Source organism: Rhinatrema bivittatum, chromosome 2 (assembly GCF_901001135.1).
Source record: "Rhinatrema bivittatum chromosome 2, aRhiBiv1.1, whole genome shotgun sequence".
NCBI classification, from domain to species: Eukaryota; Metazoa; Chordata; class Amphibia; order Gymnophiona; family Rhinatrematidae; genus Rhinatrema; species Rhinatrema bivittatum.
Window position 1 is genome coordinate 463,898,794 of NC_042616.1, and position 26,567 is coordinate 463,925,360.

Here is a 26,567-nt window from a genome sequence, read left to right on the forward strand (position 1 = left end):
TTTTAACTTATTGCAGCTATTCTGCTAATTGTCAGTACATTCTCTCTTGTGACTGTAAATCTCCAGATGTCTCATTATCCTCTCATTAGTGGCCTATTTGAAGCCAGAATTCAATACAAAGTTTTGATTCTTGTTGACAAGCTATTGGCAATGGACTCTTTTCTTTGGGTTAACGCCCTTTTGCACCTTTACAATCTGTCCCAAGCTCTGAGATCTGTCCAGAGGGGCCTGCTGGATGCCCTGTCAATCCGTCAGGCAAGGCTTGCAGATATGTGTGAGTGTGCTTTTTCTGAGGCTGCTCCGGAACTTTGGAATACTATTCCTCAGGAACTGTGGCTGATGCATTGCACAAAAACATTCAAGAGTATGTTAAAGACCTATCATTTTAGGCTAGCATATTAATAAGTTCCAAGATGTTCCTCAAGTTATCTTCCTATTTATTATCTACTCTGTTGTGATTTTTTAATGGATGTTTTATTCTTCATTACCTAGGGCCCAGGCATTGGCAGTATAAAAGTACAAATAAAATAAATAACAGTCTTCTCCAACTCAGAATTGGCACAAACCACGCCAGCATTTGTACATGTAGCTATTACCCTTTACGACCTCTAAATGGGTGTACTGACCACAATGGTTTTTGTTTACATTTTTTTTTTCATGTAAAGACATTAAGGATTTTGCAGTTTAACCTTTGAAAGCAAAAGCAAGATTAAAAATTCCATAATATTGTGAATGAGAGTTAAGACGCCAGGATGGACAAAAATTCTTGGCTTTTTAAAGTTGTTTGTGAAGTCTTCCTGTTTGAACATCATATTTGGCCCGATTTTTAATGGCCCACGTGTGTAAAACACAGGGGTTATGCACACAAGAGCTGGACCTCGGCAGAGGGTTGGTCCGGGGCAGGGCTAAAGGCGCCCAGTTGAGCGGCCATTTGCCGCTGTGCCGGTGCATGCAACTTGCTACAGCTCCTTTGCAAGAGCAAAATGTAAGTTTAAAAAATGGGGGGGCCTAGGATAGGAGGAGGGTAGGATAGGGGAAGGGGAAGGGAGGTCAGGGTAGGGAGTAGGGAAGTTCCCTCCCAGTCTGCTCCTTAATTGGAACAGACTGGGAGGGAATTTGGGAAGCCGGACGATGCGTTACCGCGCAATTATGGCCTATGTCTGCCCCCCCTTGCATGCGCCGCCTGTGATTTTATAACATGCACGCATGTTATAAAATCACGCATCCATGTGGGCACGTCGGGTATTTATTTATTTAAAAGTTTTTATATACCGTCATTAAGTTATTTACCATCATAACGGTTTACAATAGGGCACATATATCAAAGAAAAAATAGATCATACTTTACATAGTGTGCCAGTATTATCCGGTAACAAATACACATTAAGTACTATTTGGTTTATGACATGGAATTTACATTAATGAACTTCTCGTGGGAGAGTATATGTTTTTGCTATTCAACCTGTCGGTTTGTTGACTACAATTATCTGGGGGATAAAATAATTTCCAGGAAGTGTGTGCTGGGTGCTCTATATCTGCTTATCCTTATTTATTTGCTTGCGTCGTTCTTTTTTTAAATCGACCCCATTGTGTATAATCTACGCACATTTATCTTGACGAGTATGAGGTGTACATAAAACTGGGATCCTGGGTAGGGGTATCCCTTTTAGGGGGAGGCTGGCCAGGATTATTACTCTACTTAAGGTTTTAATAAGTGTGACCTGGAATGGTGTTTTCAGTTTATTTACACGTCTGAGAGTAAGAGTTATATCCACTATTTCCCACTAAGAAATCTGTTCACTTTCTGGGAGTGCACACAGAGTTCACATTTTCACTACCTGGGGATGTAAACTATGCCTCAAATTTATTTAAAGAAAATAAGTCAGCTCTTTTCTCTCCTATTTACATTACTATTTAGAAGTTAAGGAAGAGGGCTATTACTTCTGTCTTAACTCTCCCAATACTTCTGTCTTAACTCTCCCAAATCAAGGTAGCTTAGGAATTTATCCCACAGTTCTGTGTACAATACATGGGCTTTCTTCTAGAACTTTCACAGACACAAGACTTGCGCTAGTTCTCCTGATAAGTCAATTTCACATTCTCTTCATCACTGACTATATCTATGTAATCATCAGACCCTTAATTTTGTATTTTCCAATATTAACGAAAGGGAAATAAATGCTTCCCTGCTGTACTTTCGGGCTCTTCTTTCTTTTCAATCCTCTGGCTGAATGAAGGACAACAAGCGAGTGGAGCGGCCTCTCTACAACAGTTTATTTTTCTATTCTGTTACTCCCTAAGAGTAAGGGACAAACAGCTCACACTGACTGTGAGAAATCATTTTGGTTTTCTCTCTTTCTCTGCTTGAAAGGGGCAGGTATACTGCTGCTCTTTCATACATTTTGCTTTGGGGGAGGCATATCCAGCAGACGGGATGGACAGGAAGATGTCCTCAGCGTCACTTCTTCACTACAACAACACAAAGTGTTATGTATATATACTCTACTCCTCTCTGAGGGGCCAATGCAATACAGTGCGCTGAGCCCAGTGCACTGTATCACCTGCAATTGGACGCGGGTTTCAGAGGTGCTAATCCCCTTATGCAAGGACCAATCAGCAATTGGCCCCTACACTGTCACATGTCAGTGAAAGGACCAATCCCCTTTTCAGGACAGCCTTCTGAAAGAAGATTGGTTCTTTCACTGACATGTGACAGTAAAGGGACCAACCCGCAATAAGTGAAGGAGTGAATAAATTAATATTAAGTACCCGACACTTTAATATTGATTTTATATACTCCTTCTGGTGCCGGTAGTCAGGGTGGGAGAATGGACGGAATTTATCAGCGTCCGTTTTCCTAACCCCTGCATGTGCACTGATTAGGAAAACAGGATGCTGATAAATTCAGCATCCGTTTTCTTAACCGGTGGACAGCCACCGACAGCAGACCTCTCTCCGGCTTGCGCTGTCAAGGAGGCGCTAGAAGCACGCAATCGCCCCTAGCGCCTCCTCGACAGCGCGAGCCCTAATTTAAATATTGCATCACGCCCCCAGGAGAGGTGCCTGGGGGCACGTTATGAAAGCAGGCGCTGAATACACAGCGCCCGCTTTCAGCGCAAGATTTTTGCATCGGCCCCTTAGTAAGGCTAGAATAATTTAGCCTTTGTGTTATATAAGCTGCTCAGAGCAATATGTCTGCAGCACCCTGTAGGTGCAGGTCATGATCTCAGCCTTCCTTTCCTCCATCAAAGTGCAATGAACATATGTCAGGCATATTCCTTAGGTGAGGACCCTGGTAACTGGTCTCCACCACTTCAACAGCCTACTGGGTGCTCTCTCTTCCATTATGGAAAAACATCAGACAGAGGGAGATGAGAATATTTATGTACTCTCTTGCTGCTTCCACAGAAATTTTTATCTATCTATATATTTCCCCATATCATGCAATTGATTGCTATGGGTTTTGCAAATTACTCTGAGCTGTATTGGTAGGAAATGAAATAAAATGTAAAAAGATAAAGGACTCATCATGCAGAACTTGCCAGATTGCCAAGCTATACCATCTTGTGCTGACCACATAGGGTAGCACCAACCACCCCATGGGTGAGGGGGGTAGTACATCTCTTTTTCTCTGTATGTGTGCATGCACATACACATTGCCTCAGACAACATCACACGACCCAACATAAAATTATCTACCGACTACACACTAATATCATTTCAGTAAACAGTTACTGTAGAAAATATTAGCTGGCATATCTTCCAACTTACTTTCCTTGCAATATTTAGAATATCATCATAAAGGTAAATACACATTGCTACATCTGATTAATTGTGGAAAAATAATGACAGACACATGTAGCCTTGTTTTCAGCCAATCCTGTTTTGCATTGATCATTTGAGATCAATATTTTCTACCTCCGATATCCTTGGCAGCTCACATTTGCCATACATAATAAACACACGTTTTTGATGACAAAACTGCCTTTGTTCTGCCATTTTTACTAAAAGCATCTTTGAACTAATTGAGTATGGAGTTGTTTCAAAATATATAGAAAATAATATGGGTTAATATAATTAAGAAACCTAACTCCAAGTAAAACAAAATTTTGGTATTAGACAGCTGATTATTCAAAACAGGATGGATACTTATAAAACAGCAGAATTTGTGGAAAAAAGCATAGGAAATTGAAAAAAATCATGAGTTCCATGACCCCAGTGACCTTATTAAGAATGGCTAAACAGGTTAGGGCTCTTTAGCTTGAAGAAGAAATGACTGAGATGAGATAGGATAGAGATTTTTAAAATTATGGACCTGCTTTACTAAACTATTTTCCCATAGATACAGAATGGGGAAAAAGCCTTAGTAAATCAGGCCTTACTTGGTGTGAATCAAGTTAATAGGGAACAGCTATTTTCTTTTTCAAATAGTGCTAGGATTAGGAGTCACTCCATGAAACTAACTAGAAATAGATTAAAAACAAATTCAAGAAAGTATTTTTTTTTTTTTACAGAACAATTAAATTATGGAATTTACAACTGGAGAACGTGGCCAAGGCTAGCAGTACAGCTGAGATTAAAAAAAGGTTTCAACAAGTTACTGGAGGACAGATCAATTAACGATTATTACTCAGATAGACTTTGCCTCCATCCCCTTGCCTCTGGAAGTGAGCAACATGGAATGGGCTTTCTTATTGGAATCCGACAGGCATGTCTAAGTGACCTGGAATGGCCGCTGTCGGAGACAGGATGCTGTGCTCGATTAAGCATGGATCTGACCCAGCTTGGCACTTATGTTTTTATGATCTTCATTGCCACACTAGACATTCTGTAACATTTGAAAAATAACAACCAACTGACCTGAAGCAGGTGTATTGTCAGATCTTTGCTCTGCACATGATTGCTTTTTCGATTCCAGAAAAACACCAGGGAGGAGGAGGCTGTGGCGGTGAGCAGGAGAGTCAGCAAACCTGCACCTGTGCTGTGAAACAGAGCAAAAAAGAAAACGGATAACATCAACACAAATCCTGTCTTGGGAATGGCTTTTAAGTGATGATATTCAACCTCAAAAAGTCTACATTTTCCGGCATCAAAACACTGAACTCTGGCACTCAAACTGTTTTGTGTTATGGAAAGGTTAATCTCAGAAGACTCAGGGAAGGTAATTTTCAGACAGCCCACATAAGGCTAAAGTCTGTAGGTACTTTTTACCTAAAGGCTCTAGTCTGTAATTTCAAAATGGACTTACATGCATAAGTCTGCTTAGAAAATTTGCAGGTGTCCCCAGTAGACTGGGTTTTATGCAATAAATCCTTTTCAAAATGACACATAGGCTTTATTCCGGGTTTTCCAAAGTGAAATTATGCACGTAAGTTGGCTTTGAAAGTTCCTGCCTAAGTGCCTTGGCATGCTCACAAACTCAACCGCACCTGCTTTATCGAGGGCTTATCTTGTGCAGGTGAACCTACGCACATACTTTTGAAAATAGAAAAGCAGGCACAACCTCACAGAATGCTCCCCCACCCCGCCGCACGTAAAAGCATGCATGAAACCGGGTTATACATATACTTTTGTGTGCACTGACCCCTGGGCTATTTTAGAACACGCATAAAAACTGGTTTGAAAATTCACCCTTCAGAGGTGCGACTGGTAAGAAGTCATTGCTCTGTAGGGCAATAAACTTAGAGGTCTATTTACTAAACCGTGGCACATAAGAGCAAATCCTGCATTGCATTTTGTATAAACACTACGTGATATTTTCCTGCAGTATTCGCTAACAGAACAGGGGGGCGTGCTTTGTGAAATAGAAAAATACCACGCATGGCGAAAAAATACCATGCAATACGGCTTAAAAAAAAATACCATGAGATAATAACAGAAACATACCAAAAGCCAGTCTCCAGTTACTATGCCATTGTCAGTGCTGTGAGCACTGTGAGCTGGACTCAGGTTTTAGAGGAGTTGGGGTGGGGGGAGAGAGCGAGAGAATGGACTACTGAGTGCATTGCCTTCAATCTTCTGGTTTCCCTTATTGTTTACGTTTCCCTGCACCTGTCCTTTTTATCTTTGCCATGAAAGAAATGCGAGAGTATTGGTTGGTTTTGTCTTGCCTGTTGTCCTTTTCTATTTAGAGTGTGAACGGGCAGAGTGTCTGGGCATGCCAGGTGTGACAAAGGCGAGAAGCAGGGGAGTGAGCAGGCGTGAAACGCATACGAGTGGAGGGAGGGAAGAGGCGAGAGTGGAGAGCTGGGAGTGGCAGGGGGGAGGAGGTGGGCCGGATCAATCGTGGAGACAATAGCAGTTGGGAACAGCAGGCACATACAGTGACTGAGCAGGGGAGTGTTAGCAGGAGGAGGGAGGTAGGGAGAAGAAGGCAGAATAGTGAGAGGAAGGCGAACACAGACAGGAGAGGGCAACAGACTGGAGAGAGTGGAGGTGCAGGAGAAGGGGAGGAAGGGATGGGGAGTGAGTAACAGGAAGGGAGGGACCCTCAAGCAATGACCATGGAAGTGGCAACCTAAACAGGCAGCAAACCAGAGGGCAGGCAGTGACTATGAACCTGAAAAGCCGTACATGATGACAACGAAATGCTTATTGAGAGAGTACTGGCCACTAGCAGCAAGCTGTTTGGGAAGCAGGAAGCCAAGATCTTAAAGGCAGCCAAAAGCCAGATTTGATCCCTCTCCAGGCCCCACTGGGCCATCAAGCCTATCTGAATAAGGGCTGAAGAGGGGGAGATTAGGGTTGGGGATTCACCAAGGAGGAGGGATTAGAAAGTTAACTTTTTAAAATGTTTTTCCTTTTCTTTTTCACTTTGACTGCCTCGAGGGGCAGCTGAGATGGGGGACAGGGCAGTCTCTTCAGACCTCCGGGGTTTTTGGAATATTTAGATGGGGGGTTTCTTCGGGTTGCTTGGGCCTTTGAAATGATTGTGGCCACAGGCCATTGGGGGTCGGCATCATGTGGTTTTTTTTTGGGGGGGGGGGGGGAATCCCAAAGCCGCGATACTTTTTTCTCACGGTGTTTTAAAGCCATGGAAAATACGCAGGATTGCTAAAGTTGCAGTAATCTGTACCACAACTTTGTGAATCTGCGACTTAGCAAACAGACCCTCTTAGACTTTAAGTGCTTTGGGGGATAGAGAAAAACCTATCATACCTGAAATGTTAATCGCCTTGAGAATGGATTTAGAATGGTGAGGAATTAAATCCAAAAGAGAGAAAAATTATAATTTGTCTGGCATGTACATAATGTAAGCAATTGCATAATTTTTTTTTTTTTTATCAATGTAACTTTTGGAAAAAATATTCAAATTTATTTTTTTCTTTTTAACATTCATATCATTGTCTTGATATGAATGACTAAATTTATAAGAAACTACTGGGAAAAGGTACATTAACCGTGTTAACTTGCTGTATATTACATATATTTGTAGCCGGGATTAGAACCCGCACATGTATCTTTCCCATGGTTCACCTTGGGATTTTGGATGTGGTCTTTCTGAATATTCTGAGCCCCCCCCAGCTTTTGGGCCATTCTCTTTTTGGGATGTGTCTCGAGGGTATAAACTGTCACCAGAGCACATGCAGAGAGTGAGAGGGCTGGGGGCAAAGGGTTAATAGGGATAGTGGTGAAGTGAGATCAATTCAGGATCTCACAGGGTGGAGCAGTGTTGTGAGGAGGTGATTTTGAGAGGGTCCTAAAGGCCTAGACATTAGAGGAGGTTTTAGGGATTAAGAGTTTTTGAGAAGATTAGAAAAGATTGGAGAATGTATTTTGCTATTTTGGACCAGTTCCTGACTGAGAGGAAAGATCTCCTGGAAGGGTTGGATCTCTGTGTTTGCACTCTGCGCTCAGTTAACAAGGTGGAAGACAGATTGGATTGTTGAGAAGTATTTTGGAGAATCCATCTGTTTTTGAAGCTAGGGGATTTTTTTGCGATCACTCCTGGTGTATGTTGGTTGTAGAAGAGAACTTTCCTAGCCTTATTTTGGACCAAAACACAGTTAAGAGAAAGGAGGGTCATCAAACAAGGCACCATGGACAAAGAAACATGTGTATTTTTTATTTGTATTTTCTCATCCTATTTCAGATTTTTGGAATCCTAGTGTGGATACTACTTTTTAAGTTAAACTAAACCGTTTTATGATTTGATGATGGTGGATGCCTAGAATGCCCTTCCGGAGGAAGTGGTGAAGACTAAAACTGTGAAGGATTTCAAAGGGGCATGGGATAATCACTGTGGATCCCTAAAAGGCTAGAGGATGTGAATAAATATAAAAGCTTAACCGGCACGGAGCAGCAGTTACTATCCTTAAGAGAAACATGGGGGTAACCTGCACGGAGCGGCAGTTACTACCCTTAAGAGAAACATGGGGGTAACATGCACGGAGAGGAAGTTACTACCCTTAAGAGAAACATGGGGGTAACCTGCACGGAGAGGAAGTTACTACCCTTAAGAGAAACATGGGGGTAACCTGCACGGAGAGGAAGTTACTACCCTTAAGAGAAACATGGGGGTAACCTGCACGGAGAGGAAGTTACTACCCTTAAGAGAAACATGGGGGTAACCTGCACGGAGAGGAAGTTACTACCCTTAAGAGAAACATGGGGGTAACCTGCACGGAGAGGAAGTTACTACCCTTAAGAGAAACATGGGGGTAACCTGCACGGAGAGGAAGTTACTACCCTTAAGAGAAACATGGGGGTAACCTGCACGGAGAGGAAGTTACTACCCTTAAGAGAAACATGGGGGTAACCTGCACGGAGAGGAAGTTACTACCCTTAAGAGAAACATGGGGGTAACCTGCACGGAGAGGAAGTTACTACCCTTAAGAGAAACATGGGGGTAACCTGCACGGAGAGGAAGTTACTACCCTTAAGAGAAACATGGGGGTAACCTGCACGGAGAGGAAGTTACTACCCTTAAGAGAAACATGGGGGTAACCTGCACGGAGAGGAAGTTACTACCCTTAAGAGAAACATGGGGGTGACCTGCACGGAGAGGAAGTTACTACCCTTAAGAGAAACATGGGGGTGACCTGCACGGAGAGGAAGTTACTACCCTTAAGAGAACACAAACCTTGGACTCTGAACCTTTCTTCCACAGTGCCCTTTTGGATTGAACAACCCCCCTACTCTGAGTACTGAGCAAAGAGTGAGAGTAACTGTGCAGCCTGATTACCACACTACAGCACCTAGGGTCCCAGAGGCTCAGGCCTCCTCCCCGCTGGAGAACCTTGGCCCCCAAGGGCTGATTTTGGTGCACAAATGTTTTATAGGTCTGAGAGAGTAAAGACAGCCCTGGGAATTTGCTGTAGCCCCTGCGTCAGGGAGCCTCCACCAGAGAGAGGTACATATCTTAGTTTGAGACAAAGCCAGTAACAAAGATGGGCTGATAGGGAGCCAGTTAGACTATAGCTTGAAATGACTCCAGCAGGTGATGTATACTAACTAGACTGATTTTCCTTACTCCGGTTACTCCGGTTATTCCCAGGGATGGAACTCTGGGAATAAATGTGGGGCTAGAACTCTGGGATGGAACTCTGGGAATAAATGTGGGGCTAGAACTCTGGGATGGAACTCTGGGAATAAATGTGGGGCTAGAACCTCCCTGGCTATGGCCAGCTAAAAGATTGATAATTAAAGGTGGCTTAAAATTTCAACCAGCAACCTGTGTGGAGAGCTGCTGCCTGGACTGATGGGAGAGGGAGCTGCTGGAAGGAGAAGCTACTACAGGAGGAAGCACAGGTCTAAAATAGAGCCAAGGGTGGAGCCAAGGAACCTTTAGCAGCTTGGCCAGTGGAGCCCCGGGGTCACAAACAGTGAGTCTAGGAAACATGAGTCTAGATACTCTCTTCAGTGTAACAGTGGTTTCACTTCTATTTCTTGTCCAGATTCTTTTCAGAACTACTCAGTCAGTTCAGAACTATGGTCAGTTTCCAAAAGCATTTCAATTTGTAAATGTGATTACAAGTTCACTGCATGAACCGTGCAAATAAAAAGATTCATGTGCCTAGTACAGAGGTAAGGCTAGAATGCGCCTCCTGAATTCTCGATTTTTATATCAAGACCTTTACTTTGTGTTTGTTTAAATAAAAGTGCAAGATGGCACAATTTAAAGTTAAGTGATGTGGGAAGACATTGCATTTAATCTCACCAGACTAGGGAACTTGTCGCACTGTCAAGTAATTATTTTTTAAATTCTTCAAACAGCTCTTATGTTCCATCTGTACATCCTTGGAGCAGTCATGTTATGAAAACAAACATCAAATTTCAACATCCACATGGAGTACAAGCGGTCCATTTTATGTGTGATATTGCAAATAACATCACCCAGAGTGTACAAATCGATCAGCTATCCTGGTGTAGGATAGAACCTGTGCCACTATCCCAAACATGGCTGTCTTTAGGGATGCAAGAATATGGCCAGAGAGCAGCTTTAAAAGGAAAGCAAAAGTAATGATTTAACAATAACGTTTTTAATTGATACAGGATGTATTTTACACCTTATCATACCTACTTTCGAAATATTTCAGAATACAAAGAAAATATGGTTTTCTTTAACAAAATAGCAACATAATAGTCTCATGCCACAACACGCCTCCAGCTTCAAAACAGCCCTACACAGCTACAGACTCTCCACCCTCAAACACAAGCGAGATTTTTACGCAACAAGATTTAACCCCAAAGTGCTCTTCTCTTACGTCACAAGTCTTACCACCTCTCCCCCCACCATTCCAGACAATGAAGCAGCAGCCAAATGCGAAGAATTGGCAAACTACTTCCAAAACAAAATCTCTAACATCCTCGCTAGATTTCCCCCTTCCAATAAATGCCCCTCCCCCAACTCACCCATCCTCCCAACCCCTAATGGCTACTCTTGACCTCACCTCCTCTAAAGAGATCGTCAATATCCTTCGAAAACTCAAGCCTGCCTCACATCCCAATTATACCATCCCAACTAAAGCCCTAATAGCCATACCCAACACCATAGCCAGAGCCCTAGCAGATGTCATCAACCTTAGCACATGGGACGGTCCCTGACTCACTCAAGCATGCAGTAGTCAAACCCCTCTTGATGAAACCCTCTTTAGACCCTAAAGACCCTTCCAACTTCTGCCCTATATCCAACCTCCCTCTTATCTCCAAGCTGATGGAAAAGGTTGTCAACTCTCAACTTATGGACCATCTCGAAAATCATGCCATCCTCCATGCCTCCCAATTTGGTTTCCGGAAACACTTTAACACCGAATCTCTACTCATATCTCTTTCCGATCATCTCCTCAGAGGCCTAGGCTAAGGCCGCAGTTTCCTCCTTGCCCTCCTCGATATCTCAGCCGCCTTTGACACCATCAGCCACCATCACCTTCTAACACGTCTAGAAAGTATTGGCATTTCTGGACTAGCCCTCGCCTGGTTCAAGTCATATCTCTCTAACAAAGTTTTCTGTCAAAATAGGAAACAACATCTCCACCTCACACTCTCTACAACAAGGAGTACCGCAAGGCTCATCGCTCTCCTCCACCCTTTTTAATATTTACCTCACCCCACTCTGCCAACTCCTCTCTGAACTCAAGCTCAAATTCTACCTCTACGCTGATGATGTTCAGATCATTATCCCCATCCACACCTCCATTTCTGATGCCCTAGATCACTGGCAAAATTGTCTTGCGGCCATTAACTCACTGCTCACTAACCTACACCTTGCCCTTAATACTAATAAAACTGAACTCCTACTCATCTCCTCGCAATCCTCCCCCATCCCCCCGCAGCCCAACAACCCCACACTTAACCTCCTCACAGCACAACCGTTTGTTAGGGACCTCGGTGTCTTCCTTGACCATCAACTAAGTATGAAACCGTACATCAACTCCATTCTCAAAACAAGATTTTTCAAGCTCAACGTACTTAAAAAAACTCAGACCCCTACTGTACACCCAAGATTTCCGCACAGTAATACAAGCCACCATAACCTCCAAATTGGATTACTGCAACGCACTCCTCCTAGGACTCCCCTTTTCTACCATAAAACCTCTATAAATGTTGCAAAACGCATCAGCAAGACTTATCACCAACACACGCAAACACGAAAACATTACCCCCATCCTCAAAGACCTACACTGGCTCCCCATTACCTCTCACATTCACTACAAAACCTTGACCATAATTCACAAATCTATTCACACCCACAACTCCAATTGGCTCGACATCCCCTTCAACACCCCACAGTCCACCCGTCCCACCAGATCCATCAACATGGGCACCCTACATGTTCCCTCTTTGAAAACAGCCCACCTCTCCTCCACTCGTGATCGTGCTCTCTCTATTGCAGGCCCTTCTCTCTGGAACTCCCTCCCTGTACACCTGCGCCTCGAACCATGTTTATTCAAATTTAAAAAGAAACTAAAAACGCTACTATTAAAACAGGCCTATCCAGAATAGATTGCCTTTCCACCCCATCCCTGCACCGCCTCTTGGTGAACGCAACTTCCTTATATTAAGGAATTATTTATACTGTTAACTTATACTTGTTACTGTTACGTTAATCTTTCCTTCCACGCTGCTCCTTGTTATCCCCTTCCCAGTTCACTCTCCCTGTTATCATGTAATTTCAATCCTACTGTTCAAATGTAAACCGGTATGATGTCCCCACTAATACCGGTATATAAAAGGTTCTAAATAAATAAATAAATAAATAAATGTGCAACAACTGTACTCCGGTACAATCCAAGACTGGTTCCATTATGATTTATTCTTATGAAAACTGGGAAGCAAAACTGAGTAGCACTGAAAAGAATCTGGACAAGAAATAGAAGTGAAACCATTGTTACACTGAAGAGAGTGTCTAGACTCATCATTTTTCCTAGACTGGGTATAAATTCAAGTTTAATACTACAGCTTGTACCATCCAGATAAAACGGTCAGCTCCTTATCACACTCTTGCCTGCTTCACGGACTATTTCTTTACTTTTAAAAAAACATCAGTTTCTTATTCTTCATTTCCTTCCTCTGAACCATAGCAACAGTTGCCTACTCCCCTGCTGCCAAGCATTGCAGTATAATACATAATAATATAGCATCTCAGAAAGTATTCCTAGTTTACACATTATGGTAAAATAAAGAAAATACAAAGTTTTAGAAAAAAGAAATACAATGATCTTTTAAGCATAGCAAAATAAAAAAAAGATCAGATGACAAAATAGCTGTCAAGATTTTCCACAGCAATGTCCCACATTTTCTTGTTCTATTTTAAAACTATAAGTATCAAGGTTGCTGCCCAATTTCTGGTGCCTGAAGTCCAAGAAGCAACTACAACTGTTTAATAAACTCCTTATGTGTCTGAAGTCTGGAAGCAAAGGGATCAATTTAAAAAAAAAAAAAAGGGTCGGTGCATAAATTAGGTGTCTAAAGATAAGTGGATTTGCAGCTGGATTTAGGAATCTACATTTTCAGGTGAATACTCCCCTAAGTTTAGGCTGTAATTAAGTTGGCTAGATTTAGAAGCCTAGATAAGTGCCTAGGTGCCTTTCTTTTGTTAACCCACCCTAACTCCACCTCCACTGCTGCCTACTTGTTCAGTACTCATTTATTTTATTAGATTTATATTCCACCTTTCAGATACTTCAAAGCAGATTACATTCCGGAACTAGAGGTATTTCCCAGACCCCAGAGGGCTCACATTATAAGTGGGAGATTTATGAAGCTATGATAATTTATTGCAGGAGGGGAAAAATATTGTGGGGGGCATCCCTGCGATATTTAGCCCTCACCTGACAAAATATTGCAGAGGGTTAAAGTCGATATTTTATCTCATGGTAAAACTCCGCAAGATAACATTTTGTGGCAGGGGCCCACAAAATGCATGCTGGTGGCCCTGAGGTGCAAAAATCGCCTCTCCATAGTTCAGGGTAGGGTACATAATTAACATGTTTAAAAAGATACAAGACAAAAGGTAAAAATTAAATATAATCTTCATCAAGTACAAAAATAAAGACAAAACAGTAATATCAGACCCATCCATATCACTAAGATAAAAACATGGCTGAGAATTACGAGTGACCTAGCATTAGGAAGACTGTGGACTGAAAGCCTGCTTTAAAAAGTGAGTCTTAATGGCTTTCTTAAAGGTTTTCAAATCATTTATGTTTCAAATTGAAGCCAGAAGCAAGTTCCGAGGTGAAGGGCCAGCTGTCGAAAATGCACATTCTCAAATTTCCTTGAGATGTGCTAAATTATAGGAGGGTATATCTAGAAGTCCCTGACTGGAGAATCTAAGACTGCATCAATGTGTATAAACTTTGAGAGTTGAAGAAATCCAGGGTGAGGAGAGATTATTTAACAAGTTGTAAATTATCATCACAAGTTTATAATGAAACTGCCAATGGATGGGGAGCCACTATAGCGACTGGAAGACTAGAGTGATGTCGCTATGGAGTGGAGTGCTTGTTAATCTAGCAACTGGATAATTTGGAGGGGACCTAGTGAAGTTGCAGGCAATCCAATGTAAAGGAAGTTGCAATAGTCAAGGCCATAAAAAAAATCAGGGACTGAAGGTCGGTATGAAAATCAACCCGGTTAAGAAGGGGCTTCAGGTGACGCAATAACCAAAGCGTGGCGAATTAAGATCAAACAACTATTTTTAATTGAATTTGCATGGACAGAGATGGATCCATGATCAAGCCAGATATCTGAATCTGTTTGAGAGAAAACAAGAAAGGATGATTATTTCAGATGTGTTAACACTGAAAGCAAGTTTATTATGACGACATCAGCTTCATATTGTAGATAGGCATAAGGAGACAAATTGTTCGTTAAAGGCCCAAAAAGATTTTAAAGGGAAGAAAAATTGAATGTCATCAGTGTTTAATTTGTAGTGCACCCCAAAGCTAGCCAGCAGATGACAGACTAGTTGTAGATAAATGTTAAACAATGCTAATGAAAGGGTTGAGCCTTGGGGCACACCAGAAGAGACTGACTATCAGGCAGAAGTTTCAGAATTCACTGTAATTTGTTGTGAACAATGTGATAGATAAGACAAACTAGGAGAGAACTAAGCCAGAAATTCCCAGGGCAGAGAGACGAGAAACCTGAATGAAATGATTAATTGTGTCAAATGCGGATTTTATGTTTAACAAAATAAGTATGTATTTAACCTCAGAATTGAACCCATGTCATATTGTGTCAAAACTGGAGAGATGGAGGGTTTTGGTGCTGTGAAATTGATGAAAACCAAATTGATATTGATCCAAAGTAGAATGATTGCCGAGGAACTCAGATAGCTGGTCTAGTATATTTTCAACAATCTTTGCAAGAAATGATATAGGGTGGTAATCAGTTAGTACTGTCGGGTCAGTTGATTTTTTTTTTAGGTTAAGTTGTACACAAGCCCTTTTTAAGGAAATAGGTAATTCTCTGGTGTTGAGAGACAATCTTAGAGAGTCCATCAAGCTAGGTTGAGAGAACATTGCACAAATCTCATCTTTGGATGAGTTTCCTCACTCCGAAGATCATCAAATCTTCACAAGTGAGCACTGTTCTGTTCGTATGTCTCACTTTGAATATCAAAGTGGCCCCTAACCCCTACACGAATACCTAAACCTTACCTTGAGTGACTAGGTAGGCCTCATATAGAGGTATAAATACCTATCTAGTATGAGGGCATTATGGCTAGGCACTCTCTCTCTCTCCCTCCCCCTCCTGTGGTTGTAGAAGGGCTCTGATAGCTAGGTCAGATCTCCAGGAGCTTAAAATGGTCCCCCCAGTGGTTGTATGTAGGAAATACAATTCTGGCACTTATCGCAAAGTGCAAAAAAGTTATCGCAGTTTGCGCTAAAACCTATGTGAAGCGCTAAGATAGTGCACTTTGCAATAAACTGCCTATTACCATAAAGCACACCCCTTTTCCTATCGCATGCAATATTTAGTGCATTTTGATAAATCAGGCCTTAGTGAAGAATGGGGCAATCCCTTGACAAACATTTTAAAAAGGCTGTTGAACATGGATCTATTGGAATAGTTGAGGACTTTAATTTAGATATGATCTGAAGTGCTTCAGTTTGGGATACCATGGCAAAATTATCCCAACTGATCTCATCCAATAAAATGTTAACTACCGGCTGTGATACATCATTAGAGAAGACTGCAAAAATGTTATTGATTTTGGTGTTGAAATATAGTGTGAAGGTCTCTGCAAGGGTGATATATAGTCCTGCAGACAGTAAGGTTTGTGAAGCATGGGGAGGAGCAATTGATATCTTTACTGTATGAAACAGTTCAATATGGCAGAAATCTGATTACGAAATCTGATTTTTTTGCTGCATTGATAGCAAGATGATATTGATTTAGCTGGGATTTATAGGATGCATGATTTTCAAGAGAATAATACATATGCCATTTACACTCTGCCTTATGTAAAGTAGGCATCTGTTGTTGAAGTGTGTGCATGTACCATGGTGCATTTCATATATGCTTCTTGATCACTGGTTTAATTGGAGCCAGTTCATCTGCAACATTCAGCAAGGAGAATCAAGAGAGCCACTGCAGGGTTTTTCAAGGAGAGGTAAAATTTTAAGTTTAGATTGATCTGATTTTCCAAAACGTCTTAATCAAAGGACAATAACATCAAACAAAAAAAATTGTGAATCATAAATAGTCTTCCACAGTTAAGGCTAAGCTTAAAAACATAAGAACAATCATTAGGCAACATCAAAGCATCCTGTTTATAACAGCAGCAAATAGAAGATGTATATAAGTAACAGAGCAATTTCTAGCAATCATGATTTAGGGATAAATTGAACCCAGCATGACATCCTTGATTGCGAAGTTTAATAGCCTATCACCAATCATCTATCTTCCATAAATTTGTCTAATTCCATTTTGAACCTAGTTATACCATGTGCCTCTGCAATATCCTGTGGCAATGAGTTCAACAGGTTAACTACATGCTGTGTGAAGTAGTACTTTGTTTTGTTTGCAATAAGCCTGTTTGATAATTACATCAGGAGCCCTCTAGTTCTTTTATTATGAGGCATGGTAAATAATGGCTTTTTTTTAGCTATCGAAAACAAGTTCTTTATTGCTGATCCCTCTAGTCATCTAACTTTGAGGTGCCTCACCAAACGTCATTACTCAACAGATTCTATTCAGGCCTCAGCTTGTGTTTGGCCATCCTCTACAAAAGAAATCTGCACAATAACCAACTCCATAACTGTGAAGAAAAGCAGATATTGAGTCATACTGAGGATGAGGACCCTTTGGCTAAAGCTGATGGCAGCCTAGGGACTGAACAATGCAGATGGGTTAACTGTTAGTTGGTTTTACAAGCTCTGCATTCATGTATAAGGCTACTAGTTTGTCTACACCTTTCATACATTTTATATAATTCTATCACATCTCCCTCAATTGCCTCTTTACCAAGCTAATGAATCCTAATTTCTCCAAATATGTAGGCTGTTCCATATTCCTGATCATCCTTACTGCTCTTCCCTGTACCTTTGCTAGGACACTCTTGTCCTTTTTGAGATAGGATGACCAGAAGTTCATAGATTTGTGTAATGACATTTTCTGGTTTTCAAATCATCTGTTTTCGGAGAGGCCTTGGAGGGAACAGGGAAAGCCACTGGGGTTCCCCTAGGGCTTGGTGCGCACCCTCTTGTGCGCGCCGACCCCGGATTTTATAACATGTGCGCGGCTGCACGCGCATGTTATAAAATCGGGCGTAGATTTGTGTGCGCCAGGTTGCGCGCACAAATCTACACCCGCGTGTAGCTACTAAAATCTGGCCCATAGTGTATGGGAAATAGTCGATTACAGTACATAACATAGCAATGTTATATACAGTACCTATGATCTATGATACCCAGTATCCCAACAAACATAACTGGAGGGGTCCAATCGAATGTTTGGTTTGTAATTACCATATTTTCCCTTTGCATCTTGGACCAGAACTTTTCTATCAACTTATATGACCACCACATGTATAATAATATAACTTCTCCAATTGGGGACACACAGTTGTCAAGTCTCACCCCTCCCATAATCCTGATAATTCTATCATTGATTACCAATATAAAAATCTCTTCAGTGCACTGCTGCCCTGGTCCATAGCAAAAGCAGGGCTCACTTATTCAAGCTGCACTTTTGGGGTGGTGAGCAGGCCAATCCCGGCTGTCAAAGCCAAAGACTTGCCAGTCAACTCGTCTACACTCTCATCCATCCATACCACGTGGTGGCAGGTATACCTGCTCGGTACACTCTGCCTTCCCAGCTTTCAACATAGCACTTGCCGTATGCCTTTAGGGCATGATCAACCTCAGCACTAGCCCCACAGTAGCGACCCCTCACTTGTCGTGGGCTCCCCACAACCCATCAGTAGCCATATCTCAAACCCTTCACACTGCCTATAATTTTTTATGTTATTGTTCAACAACTTGATAGGCCCCGATAATTTATTTATTTATTTATTTAAAATCTTTTATATACCGACATCCGTTTGCACATCGCACGGGTTTACAAGTAACTTAATAACTTTTAGGCAAAGCCTTTACATTGAACAGTAACTGTGAGATTAAGGAACTATAAAACAACTAAATAAACATGACTATAATTATATTATATATATATATATATATATATATATATATATATATATATATATATATATATATAATAATGCTGTAACATACTGCATATGGAGTTGCCAAGATAGCACAGCTTCTCTGAAACCAAAGAAGGATATGCTATATTGGCACCAATAAATGTGATTGCCTCCCTTTAGGGATTGTATAACATGTCACATGTTGCCACATGCTTGTATATTGTCAACCACCTGGGAATGCCTCCATCCCAAAAGCTGCCAAGATTATTAAACGATGTGCTGCATACAGTAATAATCAAAGGAGAATATGGTGTCCAAGTTACCTGTCCCACAGCGGGTCCACCAAATTTATTTCTTAAGCTTAGAAGAACAACACATGGCACCCAGGGGCTGAAGAGAACTCATGCAGAAATACAAGCAATCTGAAGACAGATCCTATCAGTAGCAGCACAAGTTCCGATATGAGGATGAATAGCTTTTCCAGGATCCCATGGTTTCTCTAGATCTCTACGGTGTTATGACCACCGGCCACGGCAGTCCGCGGCAGGCTCAACTCATGTCATGTTATGTCTGGCCCTCTTCCTCTGGTACTCTAGGTGGCATTCCTCCTGGCTCTCTGCGCTCCACACGGCGGCCGGGACGCCGCCGACCAGTGTTCCGATCCTGGGCCTCTCTAGGCACGCGCGCATGCTATCTGTCCTTCCTTTAAAGGGCCAATGGCGGGAACTCCTGGCTCAACCCCGGCTGATGACATCACTCACCCGGGATATTTAAGCCTCACCTCTAGCCACCACTAACCGAATTGGCAATGAGTTCCTTGGTTCCTTTTGGTGCCTATTTCTCTCCTCGGACCAGTTGTTCCTGACGCCGGATCTTTGTGCTTCCCCTTCCGGGTTCCTGCCTTAGCGCTTCCCGCTCTGCGGGCCCTGGCTCAGTGCTACTCCATCAGGACTCCTTCTCAGCGCTTCCCACTCCTCAGGGCCAGGCTCAGCGCATCTTCACCCGGACTCCCTCTCAACGCTTCCCGCTCCGCGGGTCCTGGCTCAGCGCAACTCCTTCTTGACTCTTTCTCAGCGCTTCTCGCTCCTCGGGGCCAGGCTCAGCACTACCTTACTTGTGAGTCCCTACTGCAGTGTCCGCTGCTACTTGGGACTCCCACGACACGTCTCCTTGAGGACTTTGTTACAGTGCCTTCCCTCTTCAAGAGTTGGCTCAGTGCAGTACTCCACCAGACTGTGCCTCGGTACCCTGCTCCTCGGGGCACTCTTCTGTGCTGCTACTGCAGAAGGTCCTGTCACCGGCTTGCCATGTCCCAGGCAGTACACCTGCACTGCTACTCTCCAGGCACCTGCTACAGAGGGTTCCCCGCTCTAGCCTTATCCAGCGTACTACAGTTTGTGTCTCTGCATCTGCACCTCTTCTCTTCGAGGCCAGTCCCCTGCGGTCCTACTCTACTCCCTTCAGAGCTGCAGTGGCCTTGAACTCCCTGAAACTCTTTCTCCTTCTCCCTCAGAGAGTGTTCCTGTCTTGAACTGTGCCTAACCTCTCTGACACTCTCTGTACTCACTCGCCTATCCTCTCCGGGACCAGCCACACAGAGGCTGCCGACCCTGGCACCCAAGGGCTCAACCTGCGGGGAACGAGGGTCAGCACAAGTGAAGATCCAGCTTGCCTCTGTTCCCGGCCAGCCTCGCCTCCCGACGGTGGGGATCTATGGGGTCCAACTCCTAAGGTAGCAATAACCCCACCTTGGGCCAAGTGTCCACAATTCCTAATGGTTTGACGAACTGCTCTTGGGAACCACAGCAGGAACACAGATTAACTATACCTGAAATCAATATGTGTGTGAGAATTATATTCAAAAACTGGCATACCCAGATACCTGGTCAGGCCACAGCATGAGAGGTATGAGGTTGGGCAGAGAGGAAATCCATTGCTACAGGGTATCCACAACCATCAAATAGCACTTCAGCCACACTACAGTGGCAATTAGCCAAAGGAAGACCCCCCTTCATGGACAAGAAACATTTTTGCCAATTAAAAAAGAAACAAAAATCCATGTACCTGCCTGGTCTAGGGAAAAACAATGTTGGTAATGAAGTGGGGGGTGCCTACCCTTGGCGTAGGAAAAAAACATTTTATAATAAAGTGTAGGATGCCTACCCTAGATTAGATGATTCAGATGAACATATCTGCCAAATTACATGGCTTTGGGTCCTATTATATATTGTGAGATTGCCCAGCCGCAGAATCTTGCCAGAACTTCTAGTTGTATCAGTGAATGTAGGGAGATCATAATGCATTCTGGAAGAGATGGTAACAGGCCCACAGATACTACAGGGGGGTCACTTTACTAGATTCCGCTAACAAGCCAAAGGAGGATGTTGTAGCTTGGCCGTAACATATGTGTATCAGGAATGGAAAATAGAAATTAACTATTAAAAGCACCAATGTGCGCCAGCTATGATACCACCTTGTTAAACCCTTGAAGAATTGTCCTGCCTTGGAAATAACTGCCATTAGATAAGATGACAGCTCATGAAAGAGCAACAATAAATGAACTTATAGATCCAAGCTGACAGTATGTTTTTTTAAAACCTTTTCGATGTTGTCTGAGGCCGAGGCACACCTGTGCTACAGCCCCGGTGAATCCCTGCTGATGAGTGCCTGGGACATCCCTGACCCACAAGAGAAAGAAAGGATGACACCCAGAATGTGCTAACATGACAGTGCTGGGGGTGATTATGCCGATAGCTGCCTTCTCTGAGGAATGCACCTAGGACCTTCGAATTATGAGAATGATGCACCGCCTGCTGTGCTAAGGTGGCTTCAGGCCCCTGTTACAGAAGTCCATCAAAGACTGGTCATTATCTGGGCTAACCAAGACAATAAGAAGAGAATTGTTAAGAAACTATTAATGTTATAACATGTCTTATTAGTGTTGGCTACCATGTGAAAGTAAGAAATTGGCTTTGCTGTCCTCTGCTGCCTGCATACATGGCACGAGATTTGCTATACTGGGTCATGTCAAGGTCCATTAAGCCCAGTATCCTGTATCAACAGTGGCCACTTCATGCCTAAGCAGCCTACATGCAGGTGGATGTGGAGTATCTAACTAATGGCCCTGCATATAACATAAAATTCCACAGCTTAACTACCAGACATGCAGGTGCAATTTGTAATCTGATAATAAGCAAGTAGTGGATGCATATAACTAAGTCAGCATATACAATAGAAGTGAAAACAATGTACTTGAAATTGTCTGCATGCCAAATGACAGAAGTCTGAGAATAAGATACTATACAAATAAGACTATATCCACACATGCAGGAGATAGAGATGGAGTCATTGTAGTGTAGGCAGCTGGCTCAGTTAATTACCTTAGCTGCTTGCCAGAGCTCAAAGCTCTGAGTGAGTAATGCCCTGGGCTCAATGCACATTGTCCCAGACTCCCTCCACCTGGATATAAAACAGAGGCTGAAAGTAATAAAAAAAAAAAACTCAAAAGGGGAAGATGGGGGAGGCTGTTGTGCACATTGTATGAATTGTGCAAAATGGGGGCCTAAGTATCTATGCCCTGCATGCATCCCATTAATTACCACACTCTAAGGCTCATGCTTAAGCTAGGAAAAATGGGGTGATCGATGATTATATATGTTCTTGGAATAAAACTCCTACCTCTTTGGAGCCATGGCTGGTAACGTTTGTGGCAGTGAGGTACTGCAGGCAATGCCTGAGTGCTGGCTTGCATCAAAGCATCAGTCAGAGGTGACTTTCCAAGGGCTACCTGATCTTTCTTGAGATGGCCACTGCAGACCCATGAAAATACACCTGCCATAATAAAAGCCTCCCAAAGAAGATCTTGCCCCTTAAGATTGTGACTTCCATTCAGGCACAAATATGCCACTCCCTTTTGGTAGTCATCCTCTGTATCAACTGTTGCTAGTTGACTTATTCAGAAAATGCAGCAACCGGTGATATACCCATTCCAGGTGATGTCTCACCAGGGAATTATAACCAGGAGTACGTGAGCTTCCTGTTTCTGATGGGGTACATGCCCTCCCTATTTCTGATGTTTTTCTCTCTATACAGCCAGGTATATTTGGCTTTGTACCCTCACTTTATTTGCCTATTTGGCATTTTGCTAGCTGGAAAAGCCCCCCCTACACCCCACCATATGGCCATCACACTCCACAAGATGGGTTTATACCTCATGTGGGCTGTAATGTAAAAGCAAGCTGTTACAGAGTAGCAGAGGGCCTGTTTTCTGCTGAATGGGATTCACCATAGATGGAAAGTAACCAATCTTAGCTATCTTGCTGCCCCTTAATGTTTGTCATTCCTAGGCCCAGACATAATGGGTACATATTGACAAATCCAGGGTTGAATGTGAATAGCTGTCTCCTTTCACTGCGGCCTGATACCAAAGCAAATGACTGCTGCCAGCCAATGCACATTCAAAGTAACATACATACTACATAGCAATGAAAGCAGAAAAAGACCAATTGGTCTATCCAGTCTGTCCAGCAAAGTTCTTATGGTAGTAACTGCTGCTTCGTGCAGGCCACAATCAAGCCCAATGTTGAGGGCAGCAGAATTGTCAAACATCTAGCCCTTTATGCACTGATAAGTGGCCGCTGGCTTCCATTCAGCCCATGCTACAACATCGTGCTACAGAAATTTACTGCTGTCCTAGCAAATACCGAGGGATTCACCTGCCTAGTAGAAGAGATGAGAGGACAGCTCTGGCTGGCTTTGAAACAGTGGGGTGCTAGTTTTGGAGGCTGACCACTGCTCTCCCTATGTAGCCTGTTTATGTGCAGGAGTGGCTGCTCAAAGCTGTTGCTATTCTTTTGCCATGTGTAGGGCAGCCGCTGCCCCCCCCCCCCCAGAGGTTTGCTACGGTAAAGGTCCTGACTCCAGATATAATAAAAAATTATTATTATTATTATATCTATTTTTTAAATTACCTTCAGCTCTCACTCAAATTAAGGGAATCTTTCCCTTGTCAGAAAGAGTTAGAAGCTTGGGCTATCCCAATTGCAATGAAGGGGAAAAAGGGGTCCAACCCATGGTAATACTCGCCAGATTCACATACCCACACCACAAGCAGCAGCCTGGTGCCCCTCCCTCACATTCAGGAAAATCGCTGGCAGCCAAACCATCCCTAACCACCATCTTCTGCCATGTCCCATGCAGCACATACCCACATGGCTGGGGGAAGGGAGCCATGACTGGACATGCAAGGAACACAATTCTACGCAAAGTTCCCAACGGATGTCGCATAGCCGGGCTTACCTTGCACGGTCTCACCTGTCTCCACTGACCAAAGCTGGATAAGATGTCCATGTGGTGACTATGTGCCATGCTTGGAGACTGGAATGGGACCGAACAGGGAAGTACCTGCCCTGCCACCAAACGAGAAGCAAATGCCTATCCAGAGGCCTGTGACAGTGAGCTGCTCTGACACCTGCAATGGTCGCGTGTCCCTTTTTTTTTTTTTTTTATTATGTATCACTCAACTGGCAGATTGTCAACCTCTGGCCCAGGCTGCTGCCAAAAGGATCCTCGTAGTCCCTTCCTTTGCTTGGCCACTAGCCTCCTTCCCACAGCTGCCGTAAGGAAATATTGCGTCCGTCGGTCTCAGATGGCTTCGACCTCTGTGCCTCACCTTTCTTCCTTCTCTCTCCTCTAGCCTTGAGAAAATGGCTGCTGCCGCGTCTTCATGCCGCTCTCTCCGGCGTCCCAGGATCGGCAACGGCGATGGCGTTCACCATGATTTCCTGAGGGCCTCCTAGGGTGCACGCGCGCACGCCACCCTCGTCTTTAACTACGTCATGGCGGGAACTTCAGGGGCGTCTCCTCCGAGTGACATCATCCCAGCCAGATATTTAGCCTGCCCGCTTTTGTTAACAAACCGAGTTAGCAAGGATTGGATTGCCTCTGGTCTAAGCTGCTCTGCCGCTTCCAGTTGCTCCTGGAAGCTCTCTCTCTGCCCTTCGGGGTAATTCCTCTAACTTGGGTACCCGCTCCTCAGGGGCCCTTTCTCTATATTTTCAGGTACCTATCCTGGGACACTGGGTACTCGCTCCTCGAGGGCCTGCTCTCCCTATGCTGGTGTCTATTACTGAACAACTTCTGCCTGACTGGAACTCTATCACAGCTTCAGTGAGTACTAACCCTCTCAGTCTACAGTGCTCTACTCTATATCCAGGACCAGATCCTGATACACCGCGCTGCCTACCATCTACTAAGTACAAGACTGGCTTCCTCTGCTGAGGATCATTGGACTGCCTTCCTGGGTTACCTCCACAGCTGCCCGCTCCCCGGGCAATGCTATCAGTTGTATAATAAATTAAACTTCTCTGTGTTGTCGTGTCTCAAGTCTAGCCTAGTAATGTGGTTCCTCACGGGGCTCCTCCCCGTGGGTGTGACCATCACCGCAGTGCCCAAGAATCCACTCCAACACCTCAAAACGATAACAGGAAAGGCCTTAACTGGGCGGCATAGAGGAGGTCATGTTAACCTGCTTCTCTTGCCTTCGTTTCTAATTACCTGTTTCCTCTTGGGAATGCCACAAAAAAAAAAAAAAAGGGGAAGAGTGAGCGTCTTCCCCCCCGGATTCCTCTTCTTTACCAGGACAGTAGGTTATTACCGCCTACACAACCTCATCAGCAGTTTTTCAGGGCACTGAGTACTCCAATGTGTTCCGCGGTGTGGGAGAACTGTGTTTACTGGTGGATGAGATTTCCCTAAGCCCAGCGTTACGGGCTTCCCCGGTGCAGAGAAGTGATCGGTCATGTTGGGCTGTGGCGCAAGGTGATGACGCACCGAGTATGCACGTGGCATGGGGGTCACTCTTTCGAGATCCACCTCCCCTTGTTGGACTCGCCTAATATTGCAATCAAGAGAAGCAGACAGGAGTCTCTCCTAACCCCTTCTGCGACTGGTCCATCAAGTATGGAGTTGGTAGTCAAGTCCTTTCTTCTTGGTAGTCCCTGTGAGGCTCAGAGTCCTGATGGCGGTGAGCCATTTATTTTTCCATTGCACCCAGAGGTGGTGAATCTGGAGGCTATTTGGGATCTGGTTGCGGGCTTCGGGAGTTCCCTTAAAGCTCTTAATGTCAAGATGGATTTTTTCTCTCTCAATTTCCACCAAAATCATCAGAATTTCAGGAGCAAGTGACTGAAATTAATATAAAAATTTCTAAAGTTGAAGAAAATGTTCAGCTAATTCAGGAGTTTAATGCCACCATGGTGAAAGGTCGTAACACTATTTCTAGACATATTGGATTTCTGGAGAATATGAGGCATTTAAATCTACGTCTCTTGAATTTTCCCAAAATCTTAGGGGAAACTCCATATGTTACTTTAAAAAGATACTTTCAAGAGGTCTTAGGATTCACAGTGGAGCAACTACCTGCTATGAATAACAGTTTTTTTTCCCTCCTGAAAAGATCTCCTGTAGTTTTTCTACTATGGACTTTCAGGCTAATTTGACAAAATTTCTTGAAGATCCCTCCTTGGAAATTTTGGATAGGCATACCCTTTTAGTTTCCTTTATTTCCTCTATTGATATTAGCTATGTGATGCGGAATTATTTATGCAAGTTTTCTGCTGTCTTTCATGGACAAAGTGTTAAAATATTCCCAAACCTTGCTCAAGCTACGCAAATTAAAAGGAAAGGATTCCTTGCCTTAAGAAACTGTAACCTTAGGAATTTCCTTTACACGTCGCTTGTCCATGTAAATGCGTTGTCAAGAGAGGCAATGAGGGTTTTATCTTCTTTCAGCCTGAGCAACTGAAATCTTTCTTAGATGCCCACAGGCTGGTAACCTCTTCCCCTGTGTCTTAGTAGTTAATCAGTCATTAGATTGTCAAGTTAAGTGTAAAACATTGATAAAACAGGTGAAGAGAGAATTTGAAATGAAGCTGCCATAGAGACAAAAACTCATAATAAAAACTTTTCT

The 26,567-nt window shown here is 43.3% G+C and overlaps 1 protein-coding gene across 1 annotated transcript in view; it reads right to left on the minus strand.

Annotated features, from left to right (window-relative positions):
* The window catches only part of PIGN (phosphatidylinositol glycan anchor biosynthesis class N), a 535,187-nt gene that overhangs the window by 127,862 nt on the left and 380,758 nt on the right, over positions 1–26,567 (minus strand). Inside the window, 1 exon segment of the mRNA XM_029590493.1 lies at positions 4,861–4,981. Within this exon segment, the coding sequence (XP_029446353.1) occupies positions 4,861–4,981 (121 nt within the window).